The sequence below is a fragment of the Sphaerodactylus townsendi genome, linkage group LG01 (genome assembly GCF_021028975.2).
Source record: "Sphaerodactylus townsendi isolate TG3544 linkage group LG01, MPM_Stown_v2.3, whole genome shotgun sequence".
NCBI lineage: Eukaryota > Metazoa > Chordata > Lepidosauria > Squamata > Sphaerodactylidae > Sphaerodactylus > Sphaerodactylus townsendi.
This window is the reverse complement of record NC_059425.1, coordinates 29,924,511-29,940,640: the sequence shown is the minus strand read 5'-3', so window position 1 is coordinate 29,940,640 and position 16,130 is coordinate 29,924,511. Positions and strand designations below refer to the sequence as shown.

General features: G+C 46.1%; 1 protein-coding gene across 1 annotated transcript; it reads left to right on the top strand.

The window, feature by feature from the left end:
* Positions 1 to 4,594: 4,594 nt before the first annotated feature.
* SLC35F6 (solute carrier family 35 member F6) lies at positions 4,595 to 15,749 on the top strand. The gene is made up of 6 exons (XM_048516581.1): positions 4,595 to 4,799; positions 9,331 to 9,403; positions 10,688 to 10,859; positions 11,618 to 11,830; positions 12,678 to 12,788; positions 13,194 to 15,749. Exons 1-6 carry the CDS (start codon positions 4,723 to 4,725, stop codon positions 13,673 to 13,675), a joined length of 1,128 nt encoding a protein of 375 aa, XP_048372538.1. The 5' UTR covers positions 4,595 to 4,722; the 3' UTR covers positions 13,676 to 15,749.
* Positions 15,750 to 16,130: the final 381 nt, after the last annotated feature.

Genomic DNA, 16,130 nt, shown 5'->3' with positions numbered 1-16,130 from the left:
CCCTTTCCACTTCACCTCTTGGTACAACATCTGAACGCACAAGAAATTGGCATCACAATCAGTCATTAAATAAAAGTTGTCTTTCAACAGAGATGAATGTAAAATTCTATACTTAGGCAGAAAAAATGAGATGCACAGATAAAGGATGGGTGACACCTGGCTTGACAACACTACATGTGAAAGGGATCTGGAAGTCTTAGTAGACCATAAACTAAACATGTCAGCAGTGTGATATGGCAGCCAAGAAATCCAATGTAATTCTGGGATGCATTAACAAGATTATAGGGTCTAGACTGAGGGAAGTAATTATGCCACTCTACTCTGCATTGGTCAGACCTCTCCTAGAGTACTGTGTTCAGTTCTGGGCCCCGCAGATATTGACAAGCTGGAACATGTCCAGAGGAGGGCAACAAAAATGATAAAAGTTTGGAATCCATGCACTATGAAGAAAGATTTAGGGAGTTGGGTATGTTCAGTCTAGAGAACCGAAGGTTAAATGGGAACATGATAGCTATGTTTAAATATTTGAAGGGATACCATGTCAAAGAGGGAGCAAGCTTGTTTTCTGCTGCCTCAGACTAGGACACAGAGTAATGGATTCAAGATGCAGGAAAAGAGATTCCACCTAAACGTTAGGAAGAACTTGCTGACTGTCAGGGCTGTTCGACAGTGGAATTCACTGCCTTGGAGAGTGGTGGAGATGCCTTCTTTGGAAGTTATTAAACAGAGGCTGGATGAACATACGTCGGACATGCTTTGATTGTGTGTTCCTGCATGGCAGGGGGTTGGACTTGATGGCCTTTGTGGTCTCTTCCAACTCTATGACTCTACGAAGAAATGCAGTAGCTTATAGGAGCCATAAAAATCTAGTAAGTACAAAACCACATTGATAATTTGCATAAAACTAATCTAATTTCACACACACACCCTTTAAAAAACCACAAAAACCAACCCTGTAAAAGTGCTGCCCAATGTACACGGCAGGTGAGAAAGCCCTGCAGAAATCTCCACCACATAACTGTTCCTAAAACTCAGTGTGGAGGAAACCCTTTCCACGTACTCAGGCATGCTGTTTCCTAATGGGCAACCACAGAAACAACTGAGACTCAAGCGCAGCAGACCAAACGATGAGGTAATACAAAGAAAGTGTTGATGAGGTCAGTGAAACTAGTGTTTGAGTACAGGACAATAAATACAAGCTAACAACGGTATAAAACCCATTGGGGGGGGAATTTGCAAGGATCTCGCTCGCAACATGGGTCTGCCCTGTGTCCCCCCCCCCCCAAACCTGGGTTTTTCGAGAATCGCACTATCCGCGGTTCTTTTTAAATAGCCTGGGTTGCACCGCTTCCAAGAAAATGGCTGGGCAGGAGGTGCCTGTAATGCAACTGCGCATTCCATTTTTCTTTTCTTCCCTGCCTGACATCTGCATAGCCACGCAGGTGCACAGGGTCATAATGTTTGTCAGCATGGCTGTGGGGGTCCAATCGTGCATGCCTCCATAGCCACACATTGGTGGAAAGTGGGGGTTTTTTTTAAAAAAACCTGCACCTCTGTGCAAAGGCATGATAGCAACTCGCATTTTTTCCATGGGCACTGTTTGCTGCCTGCACGGAGGCATGCAAATGCGCCAGCTGGACAGCAGGTTGCTTTATCCCAGGGGTAGGGAACCTGCGGCTCAAGAGCCGCATGCGGCTCTTCTGCCTTTGCACTGTGGCTCCACGAGCCAAGCCGTCGGTCCCATCCTTGCCCACCCTGCAGGCAGCAGGGCGGGCGCATCAACTGCCCACGGTCGGCTGGGCTGCCCCACGGGCTTCCCCTCTCGCTCGCCCCGTTGGAGCGGGGCGGGTGCTTTCCTGGCAGCCGGCGAGGCCGAGCCGCCGGCTTCATCCTTGCCCGCCCTGCAGGCAGCAGGGCGGGCACATCCATGCGCTTCTCAGAATGAGCGGAGTAAAAGGTTAAAAAAACCCTATATATATAGTTATCTTTATTTTAAATGTCAAAAATTATTTGCGGCTCCAAGCGTTTTCTTTTCCCATGGAAAATGGGTCCAAATGGCTCTTTGAGTGTTAAAGGTTCCCTACCCCTGCTTTATCCCAACTGCAACCTGCTGTACTTTTGCTGTGTGGAAGGGGACCAGGAGATGCAGCCTTTTTTCTTAAAACCAGCAACTGGGGGAGCCAACAAAGCAAAACACATAGCATCTTAAGCTCAGTCTTAATTATCTGCTATACCTTTTTCAACATAAGGATGACAGGAGATTTGAGAATTCATCTGCCATTCCCTGGACCATCTGTGTTTTAGTTTGCTCTGTTTGGGTTCTAGTGCCTTGGGGCAGAACTAGGTATGCATCAGGACCAAAATGGAGCATTCTAGAAGAAAGACCATCCAGGAAATGGCAGATGAGTTCTCAGATCTCCTATTATCTTTGTGGGCTCCTTCCACACATGCAGAATAATGCACTTTCAAACTGCTTTCAATGCTCTTTGAAGCTGTGTGGAATAGCAAAATCCACTTGCAAACAGTTGTGAAAGTGGTTTGAAAACACATTATTCTGTGTGTGCGGAAGGGGCCATGCTGAAAAAGATATCGAAGAGTACAGTTTAAAGGCTGCTCTGAAAAAAAGCACACAAAGAGACGTGCTAGATGTGCCTCATGGTTGAATGAATACCACCGGCTCAATGCACCCACCAAAAAAGCCATCAGCTGAAGCTCTGATAGTGCAGATGCACAAAAGAGCCTCACTCGATAATTTAAGATTCCAAGCACGCTCATTTTGGCAGCCCTTCAAGTTGCATTTCCCAGCTTGAAAACAATACAATAGGTCTCTTCCAACAGCTCTGACAACTGTAAAAATACAGAATCCTTCTTTATGTGTAAATATATTACAGAAAATAATACTGTAAATCATCACAATGTAACTCACCCAAATCTTGATAACTCCCCAAAAGCACTTCTGAATGGGTCTGTTTCAGCAAGCAAGTCAGACAAATAGGAACAAGACTACCAATCTCCTGGAGAGTTCTCAGAATTGCATCTGGTCTCCAGACGACACAGATCAGCACTCCTGAGGGGGAAAAATGCTAGCTGGAGAGGATAAACTCTATGGCATTGTACCCCACTGACTCCCTAAACCCTAAGGTCCCCAGGCTCTACCTCCAAATCCAACAGGAATTTCCCAAAACAGAGGTAGCAACCCTAGATATAACAGATCACCGGATATTGTATACCAAGGTGTGTCATCCTTGGCCTTGGTTTAGAGCCACACCTATAACATGTTACAGCAGAATTAGAAGACCTTTTTTTCTCTTGATTGTCCTATGATACACCTCTCAGATTAGAAGCCTTTTCAAAAGCAGCTGCTACATTCCTTTGCAAATTAGATACTTTTCCTTCCTCTCTCCTTTTACAGTGTCCCACAGACAACTTCATACAGGTCTGTTCTGATGAATCATCCAGTCTTCCTGGATGTGGCGTAGGAGGTTAAGAGCTCGTGTATCTAATCTGGAGGAACCGGGTTTGATTCCCCGCTCTGCCGCCTGAGCTGGGGAGGCTTATCTGGGGAATTCAGATTAGCCTGTACACTCCCACATACGCCAGCTGGGTGACCTTGGGCTAGTCACAGCTTCTCGGAGCTCTCTCAGCCCCACCTACCTCACAGGGTGTTTGTTGTCAGGGGGGAAGGGCAAGGAAGTAGTAAGCCCCTTTGAGTCTCCTACAGAAGAGAAAGGGGGGATATAAATCCAAACTCTTCTTCTTCTTCTAAATTCCTCCCTAATTCAATCTCTTCTTGTATTTAATTAACTGCATACTCAAATTAACTGCATACTTCCTTTTGCATAAGGCTAGAGACCATTTCTACAAAGGTATCCGCCAAAGACATTAAATTGCCGTCATGTTAATTGCTCATGTTCTAAGACAGGATTTTTGCAAGTGGTCAGCTGAGTGACCAGGGGCATACCAGCTGCTAGAGCATAGGTGTCAAACTCGCAGCCCTCCAGATGATATGGACTACAGTTCCCATCATCCCCTGCCAGAATCATGCTGGTAGGGGATGATGGGAACTGTAGTCTATAACATCTGGAGGGCCGCAAGTTTGACACTTGTGTGCTAGAGGGACATGGGGTCACCCCATGTCCCCGGGTGCCACTTATCTGGTCACGTGGGGGGCACAAAATTGCCCCCCACGTGACCAATTTCTGCTATTGGAACCACAGTTGAACTGGCCCGGCAGCACAAACGCCCCCGTGGATGACTGGGGGAAGTAATAAAACCCAAGGAAGCGCCATGCTCCCAAGCGCCATGCTCCCAATGCTAGATGCTGCAGAGCGGACATAAATCACCAGGTCAAGTTCTGTTTTTGCCGCATAAAAACCAAGAGCGGGGAACGAGCTAGACGGGTTGAATTTCCGCCTGCCATTATGGAGGGCTACAGCACTGCTCTTCCCTGCACGGCAAAAAAGAAAATCCTCATTTGTCTGGGTTTGTGCAACGCGCAGTCCTGCAAACAAAGCACCTTTGAACGTGACCCGAACGGAAGTCACGCGCCCTTTCTACAGCCTCCCGCAAGCAGAAAGTCAGATTTGAGAGTCGCCTCCTGCGATCAGCTGACCGGCTGCGGTCATGTGACCGAGTGTTCTTTTTACCCAAGAGGAAATGCAATGAGCGGCATCTGAGCCTCGTGGTGGTCATTGAAGAGGTTGGTAGTGGGGGGCGGCAAGCATGGCCTGGACCAAGTACCAGCTCTTCTTGGCTGGCCTGATGCTCATCACAGGCTCCATCAACACCCTTTCTGCAAAGTAAGTCGGAGAGGGGGAATGGGCTTCCGGTGCTGCCGGGAGACAGCTCCTAAGGGATCTTGTATCTAGCTTTAAGGGGCAGCTGCTGTAGAAACTCCCTTTTTGCTCTGGTGTCTAGTAGAAGAGCCCGAAAGGGGGGGGGGGGGGGTGCTGCAAAATGGCAAAGGTGGGAGTCTCGAAAATTGTCTGACATGACATTGGGAATGGTTGCAAATGAACTTCCTAGAAGGAAGAGGTAGCTGAATGCCTGCATGCATAAGCTATAACCCAAATTTGTGGTGCTTTAAAGACTAACAGGTTTAGTGTGACATGAACTCTGGTGGGCCGGGATCAAGAGGCTACTGAAATGAGGGGTGGGGGGGAGAGCTGTTCATTAACACCTTTCTCTTGCTGTACTTTTTCATCCCATTCGTTTTCTCTTGGGCTGGAGAGGAAGAATTGGGCCTAAAGGAAATTTGGGGTGAACTGGCATCTCGTTTTCAAGCATTCTTGGGGGATCAAGAAAGTAGCTTCCACCTTCATTTGTGTGTTGGGTGGGGGGGTTATTCGTGATTCTCTTTTCCCTTGTTTGCTCTGCCAGTTGTTCATTGAGTCTTTGCCAAAGATGGGAGCAGCTGTATTGTCAAAGGCTTTCACAGCCGGATTCAACTGGTTGTTGTGGGTTTTCCAGGCTGTGTGGCGTGGTCTGGTAGATCTTGTTTCTAACGTTTTTCCTGCATCTGTGGCTGGCATCTTCAGAGGTGTATCACAGAGAAAAGTAGTGTGTAACAGACTTCTTGCTGTGATACACATCTGAAGATGCCAGCCCCACATGCAGGTGAAACTTTAGGAACAAGATCTACCAGACCACAGCCACACCCAGGAAAACCCACAACAACCAATGGGAGCAGTTGTTGATTGGGAATATCTGAATTAGGGTCTGAGAAGCCAACAAATACTGTTGACTTCCTTTATCTTTATTCAGTCATTGGATTCCAGAAAGACCTTGGTGGACCAGCTGGGAAAAATATTTGCAGAAATACAGACAAGCAAATAGGAGAGAGTGCATTTGTCTAAAAGAAGTAGTAATGCATTTCCAGCTTTTCATAACTTCATTTAATGAGGCTTCTTCTATGATCCTTTAGGGCAGAATGATTCACTCAAAGATACTTCTTTGTAATTGGGATATAGATTGAAAGATATACCTCTTTCATTCAAATGTCTTGCCAGAGGGATTGTTTCTCCTCTCCTCCTTGTGCCCTTTTTCTGGTTCATTGCCTGTCTTTGGTGAGAGTCAGGGCTGACTTCTTGGAGGGGAGGGAGTGTGATAGTCTGGTAGCTTTCTGGTTTGGAGGACTTATTTAAATGGATTGTCTAAACAAAATAGTGCTTTCCTAGTGTAGAGAGGATTCTTTAAAAACATTTCTGCATGGTATTTTGGATGGTGCATATAATCCATGAACTGTTAATGTTTGGAAATTAAAAGCCCAAGTTTCTATATCTCATTATAATGAAGGGTCTCAAAAGCATTCAAATGGGGCCTATAACAGGCAGCCTTTAGCGAGTAGACTTCTATTTCTTAGATGCATTCTCCTATGATCTGCAACTTTGTTCTGTCCACTTTCATATCGTTGATATTTGTGAAAAGTGAATGCAGAGATGAGGCACTTGAACCCTGAAGCAGTATTGTGTTTTACACACCTTCAAAAACAACACTGAGCTGTTTTTCTCTTGGATCCTTCTTACAAAATTCAAGTCTAAGCAAATATCCCAACATTTGCATTGTCGGTGGCATTTCAGACGAGGTCACCCATGACCTGAAATTCTGCTGACCTGGTTTAAAAGAAGTTATCACAGCTGTCTCTAGATTTTTTTTGCCTACTTTGTGTACCACACAGTGTACTTTGTATAGTTGTGACACAACCCTGTGAGTATGAGAAATCAGGCAGCTTTATCAAAATATTTCTTTAGAATTAGGCATGTGTACACCAGGAACAGCTCACTATCCATGGCCCACCTACGCCTAGGCTGAAGTACCAGTACAGATTGCAAGAAAGGGAGGCTCGTGAAACTGAATGCTCCTCCTATGCAACAAAGTTCCCTCTGTGTACAGGGAACCTTTCTCCCTGCACTCAGGTTTTCTATGTGTGGGGAATATCTTCTTATGGAGAGCACCTACCTGTAATCTGTGGTGGTACAGCCAGATCCAGATTGCCTGCCTCATCTGCTCTGTGTGAGATCTAGGCCAATAAAACTAGGAATCCTATTAGCTTAAATGGTAACACCCAATTTTCTCCCTGTTCTCCATATATCTGAAACATCTGGATAGTAATACCACCTCTTTCCTTCCTATCCCTCTTCTCTTGGCCTTCTCTTCCTATCCCTCTTCTCTATGGAGGACGCCATTGCCATTAGTCTCCACACTGCTTTGACGCATCTGGAACAACGGGAATTATGTGTGAATGCTCTTTGCGGACTTTAGTTCCGCATTTAATACAATCTTACCACAAAGACTGGTGACAAAACTTGTGGATCTTGGACTCTCACATTCAATCTGTTTGTGGATTAGGGACTTCTTGTCTGGATGTTCCCAGAGGGTTAGACTGGGAAATCAGGTTTCCTCAGTTCTTACTGTAAATATGGGAATTGTTTTCCTGATCCATTGTTTTCCTGATCATAAGTGGAATTCAGACTGTAGGCTACTTAGACAAAGATATATTTTTTCTGCTTATACTATTCTGCAAAGTCCCTGGTCATTTGCCACTGCTGTTTTTATTTATAATAATCATTTCTGAGTCATGTAGTAATTAGAGATTAAAATGCTGACTTTGCCATGGAATCTCACAACTGTGGAATCTCACACGCTCTCAACCTAACTTACCTCCTCCCAATGTTGTTGTGAGGATAAATGGAAGAGAGGAGAGTGACGTAAGCCACTTTGGATACCCAATATATCCCCCCCCGTCCCCGAGAATGTTATGCTTTGCAAATAACAACCATCTGTCTGGGTCTCCTCAGTAGTGTCCTCTGCCTAATGAGTCCAGGGCTCTGTGGAATCTATCACAGTTCTGCAGACAGAGCTGTTCTTCCAGGCCTTTGAGAGCAGCAGGGGTGTTCCATCAGCTGGCCTCTCCTCTGCTCTTTCTTTGATTATTAGACTTTCGGTTATATGAATGGGTGCCATCATGTGAGTATTTGGGTTGCTTTTAATTGTTAATTTATTGTTTGCACTGCTCTGAGCCTGTTTTATGGGGAGTGCCATGCATAAATCAAATAAATAATGATATTCCTTTTTTGGAAAGTTATTCAGGGTGTAAACAAAGTAAATAAATAAACTGGGTGAGCAGGTGAGGGATTTTTTCTTGGTGCTACTTCCTTACAAGACAAAGATATTCTGTCTGAGACTCTGAGGCTTCAGGGTCACTTTGGTCCAGCCCCATCTTAAGATTCAGCATACTTCTATTTTAGAAGGTGACAATGGGATCCTAAGCATGTCTATTCAAAAACCTACTGAAAACTAGTCACCTGAGTGTACTCCTAGGAAAGAATTAAAATGGCAACTTGAAGTGTAATCCTAAGAACAATTTTATTTATTTACTGTACAAAGGAATACCCTACCTTTCTCTCCAGTGGGAACACAAAGCAATTTGTATTGTTCTTTCCTTCCTTTTTTTCCTTATAGAAACCCTCTGAGGTAAATTAGGCAGAGGATGCATGACTGGCCCAAGGCCACTCAGCAAGTTTTCATGGCAGAGCAAGGATTCAGCCATCCCAGATCCTAGTTAACACTTGAACCACTGCACGATGCTGGTTGTCTAACATCCCTCCCATCACTCTTTCAGACCTTCCTTGTGTCCCTACCCTCCTGTAGGTGAAAACATCAGGCAGATTCAGAATTGGCAAGAGTTACATTTTTTTTCCCCAGCCAAGAAGACTTGTGGGGTATCTGTTGTCAGTCTTGTTACGCGAAGCAGCAAGCCTTGTCTCTAAGCATGGCAGTTTTGGCAGAAATGAATGGCAGCCCCAGCATCTGATCTATGGGAGATGCAGTTCTTGTGCTTTGCTCTTTGTTACACTGAGGTTTCTGGTTACAAGCACCAAGGAGAGTCTTGGCCTGATGTCAACTGGAAGACTTTGCATCTGTGTTCACTGCAGAGCGTTGGGGACATGTCTGGACTAAAAAGCTGCAAAATAAAACTGAATTGAAAGGATGTATTTGAAAGGATGAGCAACGTTAAACCGATTTGTGAGCAGGGAGGTCTCCGCGCACCCTGTAGTTCTAACTAGATGCAAAATATATGAATTTGCCACTGAGACTTTTAAAGACCCTAAGGGTTTTTTTTATTTTTTTAAGATGATGTGGCGCTGCTTTCATGGGCTTGATTGGGCAGTATTAGACTGCCCCTTTCATTGTCTTGGGTTTGAAAAACAAAATAGAGAAAGCTGCTCAGATGCCAGATGGTTTATGAAATTTCCTTCCTTGCAAAGTGTGTTCGCGTAGTCAGTAGGACTGCATGGCATATAGAACATAAAGGATGCCCCTATCTTTCAGGTGGGCTGACAAGCTGAGTGCTTCGGGCTGCGATGGCAAAGATCCATATACCTTCGATCATCCCTTCCTCCAGGTAAGGGCACTTGAATTCTGACATTTTTACCCTCCCCGGTGTAACTAGAAGCATCTTGCACCTGTGTGTCACTACAGATGGAAGATTAAACAGTCTCAAGTATTCCCCAAATTCTGCAGCCTCCTGCAAACACAGGCTAGAAAATTCCAAACCAGTTCCAGAATTGTGAGAGCTGGCAACTGAATTCTCTCTCATATGATTTCCCTCCATTGTAGCTACTGTCCCATGTGAATTCATTTTATTTTTATTATTTAAACATAAGAACCAGCCTGCTGGATCAGACCAGTCCATCTAGTGCAGCACTCTGCTACTTGCAGTGGCTCACCAGGTGCCTTTGGGAGCTCACATGCAGGATTTGAAAGCAATGCTGCTGCTGCTCCCGAGCACCTGGTCTGCTAAGGCATTTGCAATCTCAGATCAAGGAGGATCAGGATTGGTAGCCAAAGATCGACTTCTCCATAAATCTGTCCAAGCCCTTTTTAAAGCTATCCAGGTTAGTGGCCATCACCACCTCCTGTGGCAGCATATTCCAAACACCAATCACACGTTGCGTGAAAAAATGTTTCCTTTTATTAGTCCTAATTCTTCCCCCCAGCATTTTCAATGTATGCCCCCTGGTTCTATTTAATTCCCTTTTTAATTCTATTTAATTCGACTTAATACCCCTCCCTCCCCAGCTGTAGCCCAGATATGTCCCATGATCCCTTGCATAGCCTTTTTGGTGATTATAAGTGAAGTCGACCCACGTGGTCAGCGCAAGAACGAGACGAGACGCGGAGATAACATCTGGTGGAGATCGCCAGCAGCGGGAGCGCGGAGGTCCGTGTTCCTAGCGAGTCTTCCGCGTGCTGGTTCCTGGCACCTTTTATTGTGATTCTATCGGGGGCGTGTAGAAGGGAGGAACGGAGGGAGTTCGAGGGGAGATGGAGGTCGGGAGATCATCATGTGATGCATGATCTCACCTGGCTACGTGCGGAGAGGAGCGTAAGCGTCTGAGCCTAATCCTCACCTGGGGGCAAGACCATTGTCCCTGCGCCCGGTGACTGAGCCAGACAGTTCATGACCCGTGACTCATAGGGGGATGAGGAGTGGGGGTGCGGTGCGACCAGAAGGCCGTAGGAGCGTAGGTGTTCCAGCGCTCGACCACGGTGCTGCTGGGTCAGCGGTGCATTACTACAATAAGGGACTCCTTTCACTAGCAGCCAGCTTGGTCAGATACAGCCCAATGCATCTTACTGTTTCTTGAGATCCAAAAATTCATCCGCCATCTTGGTTGTATTCCAGGCCGTGGGCATGTTCCTGGGGGAGTTTTCCTGCCTGGCTGCCTTCTACTTCCTGCTCTGCATTGACCGGAGGAGACCAGAGCCCACCATGGCACCAGCTCAGTCCTTTAACCCACTGCTTTTCCTACCCCCGGCTCTCTGTGACATGACAGGGACCAGCCTGATGTATGTGGGTAAGTGAGGGGATTTGTCTTTTTTTGAGGAACATGAAGGCTCATGTGAGGCATAGAAATTGAAGAATACAAAAGAAGAAATATGTTGGATTTATTTATTTACTGTACAGTTATTTCCTACCCATCACCACAGTCCCTGTGTGTGTGTGTGTGCGGGGGGGGGGGGGGTCTTTATATCCTGTCCTTCCTCCAAGGAGCTCAGGGCAGTATATGCAGTTCTTCCCAGCTCCATTTTTATTCTTGCAATGGCCTTGTGAGGCGGAGAGACCATCATCTGACACAAACTGAGAAATTATCTCTGTTTGGCTCAGAATCAGCCCTTAGTTTGGACTGAACCATAAGCATCAGTTGGTTCACCAGACTTTCTAATACACCAGTTGCCTAAGGTCCCAGAAGCTTCACAGCTATTGACAGAGTGGCAGACACCCACTTGCTGCCTGGAAGGAGCTGATCTGCTTATTGTGTTGGTTTTTTGCTTTCAATCCCTAAAAGCCATTTGGAGCCAGGTTCACTTTCAAACAGTTCGTTGCCATTTTTTTTCTTCCGGAGATCCAATTTTAATTAAAAGTTCAGGTTTTCGAGAGTCCATTTGAAAGACCTACTTCACCCAAAGACCTACTACAAAGACCTACTACACTAAGACCTATTACACCTACTACAATTACAGCTTTGCCATTTTGTAAATAAGGAGAGACATATGATGTAAATGTTCTTCCTATGTTGGACCAAATTTATCTTTTTTCCCCCCACAAACCCAGCTCTCAACATGACCAGTGCCTCCAGCTTCCAGATGCTGCGAGGGGCTGTGATCATCTTCACAGGGCTGCTCTCGGTGGCCTTTCTCAGGCGGAAGCTGGTGTTGAGCCAGTGGCTGGGCATCCTGGTGACCATCCTTGGGCTGGTGGTGGTTGGCCTGGCAGATCTGCTGAACAACAATGACGAGACGCACAAGCTGAGTGAAGTCATCACAGGTACTTAGAGTGGGCAGGGTCACGTCCTGCTGCGTGTGTTCCTTTTTGGACCCAGGCTCCTCCCCTTCCTTCAGGGACTCCCCTCTCCATCCTCTTTGAGAACCAGCATGGCGTAGTGGTTAAGAGCAGGTGCACTCTAGTCTGGAGAACAGGGTTTGATTCCCCGCTCTGCCACTTGAGCTGCGGAGGCTTATCTGGTGAACCAAATTAGCGTGTGCACTCCAACACATGCCAGCTGCGTGACCTTCGGCTAGTCACAGTAATTTGGAGCTCTCAACCCCACCTACCTCACAGGGTGTTTGTTGTGAGGGGAGAAGGGAAAGGAGATTGTAAGCCCCTTTGAGTCTCCTTACAGGAGAGAAAGGGGGTATTCTTCTTCTTCTCCTCTCTTCTTCTTCTTTCAAACCTCTCCCTGACCCTCTTTCCCTCTTCTCTTCTTCCTCACAACTTCCTGGAACCAAGGCAGCATACCAACAAATACCAATGTCTTCACACCCTTCTTTTGTGGATTTCCCAGAGATTTCTGACAGGCTGCCATTAGGAAATATAATGCTGAACTACATGGACATGGGGAATCTAACTTATGTTCTCATTTGCAGTTATTTTATTGGGCAGTAGCATAGACGGGTATACTTGTGAGGATAAATGAGCAGAGTTGTGGCTCGGAGAGAGGGGGCAGTGTTGAGGGGTGTGTAATGAATTGTTCAGTCTCTAAGCAGTTTGTTTTCTTCCAATGTTGGGCAGGATAGGGATAGCAGTCCAGTTGAGGCAATAATTCTGCTTCCAGTTATACCACAGGCAAGCGGAACATTGCTTCTGAAATGACCAACCTCACTCTTTCCTGCAGGTGACCTTCTTATCATCCTGGCTCAGGTGATTGTTGCCATCCAGATGGTGCTGGAGGAGAAGTTTGTCTACAAGCATGATGTTCACCCTCTGCGGGCTGTTGGCACTGAAGGTAGGCCAGGAAAGGAGTGCAGAGGGATCCAAGGAGCAGACCTGCTGCAGACCTATTTGTTAGGGTTTCTGGCTTGTCTTTTCTGGTCTTGAGATATTTGATCCTAAGTGAGACTTGGAGGATCTGTGGACTACCTTAATGTCTTCTTCTTCGAAGAACAGAGTAGAGGGGGGAAGTTTGACTAATTGTTTCTCACTGCAAAATTTATTCCCTGTTTATAAAGGATTTACTCTTTCTCCAGTATCTTCAAAATACCATCTTGTTTTGAAGTTTCAAATGTATTAAACCATTTGTGCATTTAAACTATTGGATGACTGCTAGAAAGCCTCTGTCACTTGGCAGCATTTGTATGGACAAAGCCCAGGTTCTTTATGACCTTTGGTTTCTCCCTCTTCTTCCCTTCAGGCTTCTTCGGTTTCATCATCCTTTCTCTACTCTTGGTACCCATGTACTACATTCCTGGTGGCAGCTTCAGCGGCAACCCACGAAGAGTGCTAGAAGATGCTCTGGAGGCCTTCTGTCAGATAGGCCACACCCCACTCATTGTTGTGGCCCTGCTAGGCAACATCAGCAGCATCGCCTTTTTCAACTTCGCTGGCATCAGCGTCACCAAGGAGATTAGCGCCACCACCCGGATGGTGCTCGACAGCTTGCGCACCGTGGTTATTTGGGCAGTCAGCTTGGCTGTTGGCTGGGAGGTCTTCCATGCACTACAGATCCTGGGGTTCATCATCCTCCTAGTTGGTGCTGCTCTCTACAATGGTCTACACCAGCCCCTTCTTGCCCACCTGCCGTGGGGCAGGGCACCAGCAGATGCCCCAGGCACAGATGTAGATAGAGAGGGCCTCTTGGCTGCAGATGGGTCGTCCATTAATGGGGATAGCTGATAGCCACAGGACTTTTATTGCGTTGGAACTTTGCTGGGCTTCTATCGAATGGATTTTATTGCTGGACCATTCAGGCCTGGAACGTCAAACTGGTCATGAGACAGACTTGGTACACTTGGAGATGCCTTGCTTTGGGTTGACATTTCACTTTTAATTTGAGGTTTTTGTTGCACGGTCTGGCCATTGTGCTGATTCTGATGGGAGAAACCAAACAAAGTGCTTTGCAGTTTCCTTAGTGGCCAAGGCAGTGCTCTCTGCTTCTTAGCAATCCAGAAATTGAAAGGGGACCACCTTTTGTTGTCTCTAGGAAAGCTTAAGGTGGTTGCCTCTGTCAGCTGAATTCCTGGACCACCTGCATGGAGACATGGCTTTGGTTACTGTAGATTGATCTCTTCAATAAGGCTTCCTATTCCCCCCCCCCCCCTCATGTAACATCAGACAGTGATGGGTAAGCTGTTTTGTGAAGACTTTAATAGTCTGGCTATTGTGGGCTTTGTAACCATGGTCTCATAGTTTTTGCTTCTAATGCTTCACTTGCATCTACGGCTGGCATCTTCAGCGGCATGTCATGGCAAGATGTGTTCCTGCGCCAAAGAGAGAAACACATCTCGCTGTGACACACCTCTGAAGATGCCAGCCGTAGATGCAGGCAAAATGTTAGGAGGAAAAACTCCCAGACGACAGCCACGTATCCCAGAAACCCCACAACAGCCAGTTGGGTCTGGCTGTGAAAGCCTTCGACTATACTTTAATAGTGCTTTAACATAAAGATTATCTTTTGTTCTTGTTGTTGTGAAACAGATTCTAACTTCCTGTTGTCTCCCCAGAAGGAGAGGTTAAAGATGCTTAGAGAGACCCATGCTGTATTCATGCAGTCCATAACAATGATTTCTCTTCTGCAGCGGCATCTTTTCCAAAATCCTCTGTGATGCAACAAACCACTGATGTAACTTCATGCCCACACTGCTTTCTCTAATTCTTGCTCACCAGCAAGCTTCTCTCTCTATTCCTGTTAGCAGAAAATTCCTAAACAAGATCAGCAAGAATCTGCTTTTAGGTCCCCAGTTCCCATGAAGAAGGGAGCAGTTGTACAGATCGGGCACCCGACTTAAAATGAGGCCCTATTTCAGAGTCTAAATTTGGAGCGTGTGAATGGCAGGACCATTCAACACTTGCACCAGTGACGTGGTGAGCAGTTGTGCACCCTTGGAGAGTTGTGGCCCAGTCTCTTTTGCCACCTGGGGAAATGGCCCTCAATGTCACACCACTTCATCTGGTGGTCCAATACAATCAGTTGTCAGAGGCTTGTTATCTCAGGAATCCTCCAGTTGCAGTTGTGGGTGGAGGATAGGGAGAATATCACAAAGAGCAAACGAGTATTCTGGTGGCTGCTCTTTTCTTTAATTGTTTTGAAAGGGCAACAATTAAGGTTGAAAGAGTTCTGGAGTGTTCTTTAGAAGCAGGAATGCAGGCTGAACCCTTGAAAGGCAGCCTCACAGAAATTTATTGCATCTGTCCTTGTCAGATGTCTAATATGGATAAGAGAAGGAAACGTTTATTGTATTCTTATTTTTGCCATCTGAGCCTTTGTCTGCAAACTGTGATTTTATCCAGGCAGGCAGAGCTACTCTTACTACCCAGTTTTTGCAGCAAACCTCAGCTTAGGGGAGAGATGCTGGCATGCTGTTGGCTCTTGCATGTTGAGAGGCATCTTTCCCTTCAGTTGGGCAGAGTCCACCCCCTGTCTTTTCCAGTGTACCCAGGATGAAGCCATAGAAGCGGCTGAGCTATCTGGACAGAGAAACTCTATTCTTGATAAGTGATTTCTGTTTTTAGTTGTTGGAAGGGGGAGTTGTTTTTAGTGTTGATCACTACTGATTCTATCAGGGTACAGATGAAGAATGGGCACTCTCTTTGTCTTAGAATGTTAACAAGCAACTTTTCCTTGTAATCAATAAACACAGCCTGATTGGAGGTCTGCCCTCCTACATCTGAACGTCTGATGAAAATATTTGTCCACAAAGCTCTCCTGAATTCTATCTGGGATTTGGAATAAAGACCGAGTTGGAATAAAGCATTTTTGCAGCTATATTAATTGCTTTTTCAACAGTAATAACTGAATCTACTATAACCCTGAGCCTCTTAAGTGAGTCAGCACAGGTTAGCTGAACCCCACGCGCTTATCTGCCTATGGAGACTACATAGAGCTGATAAAAGTATTCTGTACTAGAAAAAAAAACTGGTTGATTTTGAAGGTGCCCTTAGTGTCCCTCCAGCCCCACCCAGGACCCTGATGCTGTCAGTCAGCCCCGAGGCTGCCTAGTGTTTGGACAGGAGACCTCTCATGATCTGCAGGCTGGCAAGGGCAACCCATCCATTCCTTTGAAAGGCCTTCAGCATCACCATAAGTCAGTTGTGACTTGAGAGCGGGGGGAAAAGGAATATTACAGACCAG

What these genes read in the sequence shown, in the direction of transcription:
- SLC35F6 (XM_048516581.1), top strand. Translation starts at nt 4,723, where the DNA reads ATGGCCTGGACCAAGTACCAGCTCTTCTTGGCTGGCCTGATGCTCATC. An exon ending in ATCAACACCCTTTCTGCAAA is followed by an intron (nt 4,800 to 9,330) that starts GTAAGTCGGAGA and finishes CCTATCTTTCAG; the next exon opens with GTGGGCTGACAAGCTGAGTG. An exon ending in GCGGGCTGTTGGCACTGAAG is followed by an intron (nt 12,789 to 13,193) that starts GTAGGCCAGGAA and finishes TCTTCCCTTCAG; the next exon opens with GCTTCTTCGGTTTCATCATC.